The sequence below is a fragment of the Hyaena hyaena genome, unplaced genomic scaffold (genome assembly GCF_003009895.1).
Source record: "Hyaena hyaena isolate Hyena2069 unplaced genomic scaffold, ASM300989v1 scaffold_12, whole genome shotgun sequence".
NCBI lineage: Eukaryota > Metazoa > Chordata > Mammalia > Carnivora > Hyaenidae > Hyaena > Hyaena hyaena.
Window position 1 is genome coordinate 4,306,759 of NW_024080644.1, and position 4,353 is coordinate 4,311,111.

The window sequence follows — 4,353 nt, forward strand, 5'->3', positions numbered from 1 at the left end:
GAAGTTTTCTCTAAGCTTAGCATTTTTTATTACAAGGTCAATATGATGATTAATGGTTTATGCACAGGATAGAAAATGAACATTTTCTTTGCAATCATTTAGAGGGCATTCCATCTTGTATACTTTCTTTACTATTTGAGTATATGCAAGGATTGTTCTTGGGTTTGAATTTTTGTTTTACCCCTCTCTCTTAATCCCCAGCCTCCCTTTTTGCCCTAGAGCCAAGGGTAGAAAGTCTGCAGAACTATTCCGGTTTTACCCACTTCCCTTCAGGATTGAAGAATGTGCTATTCCTAAATTCTAAATGTTTTTGCAAACTTCAAATGCAGTATGAGAACACTTTTGGGCAACAACTGTCCATGAAAAAAATTTACAATTTACAGGATATATGCCCATATTTCAGCTTAAGCAGTGAACGGAGACTGCAGATCTCTTCTTGAAATTTTAAGATATCACTTTCCAGCAACATAGGAAATAAAATTTGAAAGTAGCCGCAAAAGACTGGGTGGGTCACTGGGTCGGGCGTCTGACTTCAGCTCACCATTTGTGAGTTCAAGCCCCGCATCGGGCTCTGTGCTGACAACTCAGAGCCTGGAACCTGCTTTGGATTCTGTGTCTCCCTTTCTCTCTGCCTCTCTCTCTCTCAAAAATAAATAAACATTAAAACATATTAAAAGAACTAAACTAGCTGTAAAATAATTACTTTTTGTTTTCATTTAGAAGTAGGTCCAAGGTTGGGAGCAAAACTTTCCTCTCTGGGTTCAGATATTGTTTATCCTGAATAGAATATGCCTTCCAGTTTGACAGAAAACACATTGAAGTGTTCTAATTGTGAAGCAGACCCAGGCAAGTGGTATTTAGGGAAATAAAAGGCTAAACATGAAATCACAAACCTGGAAGACACCCTATGAGATCATCTAGTTCTACCCTTATCTTCTAACTGAGAATAGCTAACTCATCCTGTATAGGTTATTTTCTATTGTGGTAGGATTTATAAGTCTACACTTTGACCTTTAGTGTCCTTTCAGATGACATGTTTCAGTTAATGGTAGAATATCTGGGTAATCACAAGAAGCCACCAGTACCTAACAAAACACCTGGCACATAAACAGTATCCAGTTGGTCTTCTATTAGAAGGAATAAATGCATCAACACCTGAAAAAATGAAGGCTGAAGAGTAGGAAAGTTATGACAGGATTCTTACTGGTATGATTAATTAATAAAGTGAAAATGAATTATGTCCAAATTCAATGTCTTAGAAACTCTATGCATTTCTCATTCTATGGTATGGATTTTGACCTTCTTAATAAGTAAGGTGACCATGTAGTGTATATTTCCAAACAAGGACCCTTTCGAGTGTAAAAGGGGACACACTATTTTATTTCTTTATTAGGAGGCACTATTAATAATTGCACCAGGACAAGACTGCTCTGGGCAAACTGGAACTAATAGTCACCCTGTAAATGAGGCTTTAGGAGTGGGAGACAATCAATTCCTATAGATTCTGAAATAAGAAACAAGGGAGTTTTAAGTCACAAATGAAGACGGGAGGTAACTCACTATACTTATGTTCTTACCTTAGACGTTCTTACCTCATCTTGTAATTATGGTAAGGAATGGGGCAAAATGAGAGATAAAAACTCCTTTCTAATAAGTAGGAAAGAAAGAATTAAACTCTTACCAAAAACTAGACTTTAGAGTTCACCCTGCAGCCCTCTATAACTATCTATTGGATTACAGCCTAGGGAGTCCCACCCCTTCCTCCGCCTCCTCGTATCCCTGCCAACCTCTCACCTCTAGCCTGCCCCTTCAGTTACAACTTCCGGTGGAATCGTCGTCTTCACGCTCCCGCGCTTCCCAGACCCTCAAGCGCCATATTTTCCGCTCGGCTCCTCACGGCTCCTCAACCATGAGCGCCCAGATGCAGCCGAATTATTCCGCCCAGATGGAGGCTGCCCTCCAGCGCCTGGTGAACCTCCACCTGCAGGCCTCCCACACCTACCTCTCTCTTCGCTTCTTTGAAGGAGGCAGCAATGTAGCTCTGAAGGGCATGGGCCGCTTCTTTCAAGAGTTGGCTGAGGAGAAGCGTGAGGGCGCCCTCCGTCTCTTGAAGTTGCAAAACCAGTGGAGCGTCGGCCCCTTCCTTCATGATTGGCAAAAGCTGTCCGAAGATGAGTGGCGTGGCAGCGTGGATGCCATGGAAGACGCCACGGCCTTGGAAAAGAATCTGAACCAGGCCCTTCTGGATCTGCATGCCCTGAGTTCCAACAACAGAGATCCAGGTCTCTGTAACCTCCTCAAGAGCCACTTCCTAGAGGCAGAGATGAAAGTCATCAAGGAGATGGGCGACCACCTCACCAACCTCCGCAGGCTGGCCGCCCCCCAGGCCGGGTTGGGTGAGTATCTCTTCAGAAAGCTCACCCTAAAGCACGACTAGGAGCCGCCCATGCAGTGCCCAGCAGCCTTCAAGGAACCCGTCTGCGTTTCCCCAGTGCCAAGATGTGTGCTCAAGCTTCTTTCTTCAGCCAGGACGCAACTTTTTAACCATGCTGAAACCCTCGCCTAAGCTGTGATATCAAATGGAAACAAAAAAGGTTCTTTATGCAAGTTCTTTATGTGGAGGGGGTGGGAAGGAAAGCTAGGCTGTGGGAAAAAATGGAGAATAGAAGGGATTTGTAGGGTGTTTAATCCTCTAGATTTTCTAGAAATTGTTCCTAGCTTTTGTGAATTGCCCATGTACATTGAGGATTGGATACACTATGTTTTCTCTGTCAAGAAAAATGAACTTACCCATTCATAAAATGCATACAAATTTAGAGGTTTTAAAATTCCCAGAAGCCATTGTTGGCACTTGATTAGATTCTGTTGTTCTCAGATTTACCTTTGGTTTTGCCTAGCAAAGGGGAGAGCTGAGTACCTTGACCATGGCATATTGTGCCCACCCTGGACCCTCAAACTCAGGATAAAATGGCTTTTCCTGGTTTTCAAGTTGCCCTGATGCCATCTGTTATACTACCCAGCATATTAAGAAAACCCTGTGAAATTCATCTTTATGTCTCCAGTTAGGTTGCTACTGAGAACAGTGGTGATGACATCATACACTGACCTCTTTTTGAAACCTCTCAAGAGAAATTTCTCTCTGATCTTAGTATTGCGATGGGTAATTGATTTGCTTTTGCTTTATGGTCACTGCAAATGATGTAACTAATTAAGTTTCCTTTCCTGACTGCCTGTGAGAAAGCTTAGAGCCAAATCTGGGGTCCAGGCAGTGTCAATGAGGATGATCATATAAGCATTTTTACACAAGTTTCATTTCTGATTCTTCTGTTACTAATTTCTTGGTGTATTTTATGGATTATTTTAAGCCACCTTAAGCCATTTCTAGAACAAGGTTGTGAATAAGTAGATAAACTATTAAAATGCTGATGAAAAGCATGGCTGTGCAGTTCCTGTAACAGAAAAAAGAAGATAACTTTAAGGAAGTGGTAATAGAGCCAAAGTGATTAGAATGGAGGTGGGTCAGATGGAGGGTAAATTCCAGAAGCCAAAGGAAGGAGAAGCAGTAAAATGTAGCATTCTTTTAAAAATATGTTGGATTTTTCTGGTGAGCTCCTTTCTACTACATCCATAGTCCCACAGATAACAACCTAATAATTGTGTATTATTTTCCCTGCGCTTTGCAAAACTGGAGTTATAACTTGTTCTTGAGCCATAAAAGTGGAAAAAATCAGTTCTCTTCCTCCAGCAACTTCCCTTCCTGGAGCAGGAAGACCAAAGGCATACTGTCATTGCTTTTATCCTACGAGGGTCAGAAGCATAGGAAGAATATTTCACAGAGATTGGGACAAGTGTTTTGCTCAGTTAAGGAGAAAACTGTATCTTCCTGTTTTCATGCAAAGTCTTTTGATAATAAAAAGGAATGTACTGGAAAAGTTATTCTTGGAGAAAGGAATTCTGCCCATTTGCTGGTAGTCACTAATAAGAGATAGAAGGACGTAGTTAACAGTTTTCAGATTTGGATTAAAACCCAGATCTCTGTACTTAAAATATATACTTTCAATCAAAATTATTTTCAAATTAGCACTCAAATATAAACACATAAATCAGAATGGAAAAAAAAGTGGGGGGGCACCTGGGTGTCTCAGTTGGTTGAGTGACTCAACCGATTTCAGTTCAGGTCACGATCTCATGGTTTGTGAGTTCGATCCCCACATTAGGCTCTGTGCTGACAGTGTGGACCCTGCTTGGGATTCTCTTTCTCTCTCTCTGCCCCTTTCCTGCTTCTACTCTTTCTCTCAAAATAAATAAACAAACATTTAAAAAAATTTTTAAGAAATGAGAAAAAAATCACCT

At 41.2% G+C, this 4,353-nt stretch overlaps 1 protein-coding gene across 1 annotated transcript; it reads left to right on the plus strand.

The window, feature by feature from the left end:
* Positions 1–1,909: 1,909 nt before the first annotated feature.
* Positions 1,910–2,437, plus strand: LOC120248385 (ferritin light chain-like). The gene has a single exon (XM_039256725.1). The coding sequence runs from the start codon at positions 1,910–1,912 to the stop codon at positions 2,435–2,437; it is 528 nt and encodes a 175-aa protein (XP_039112656.1).
* Positions 2,438–4,353: the final 1,916 nt, after the last annotated feature.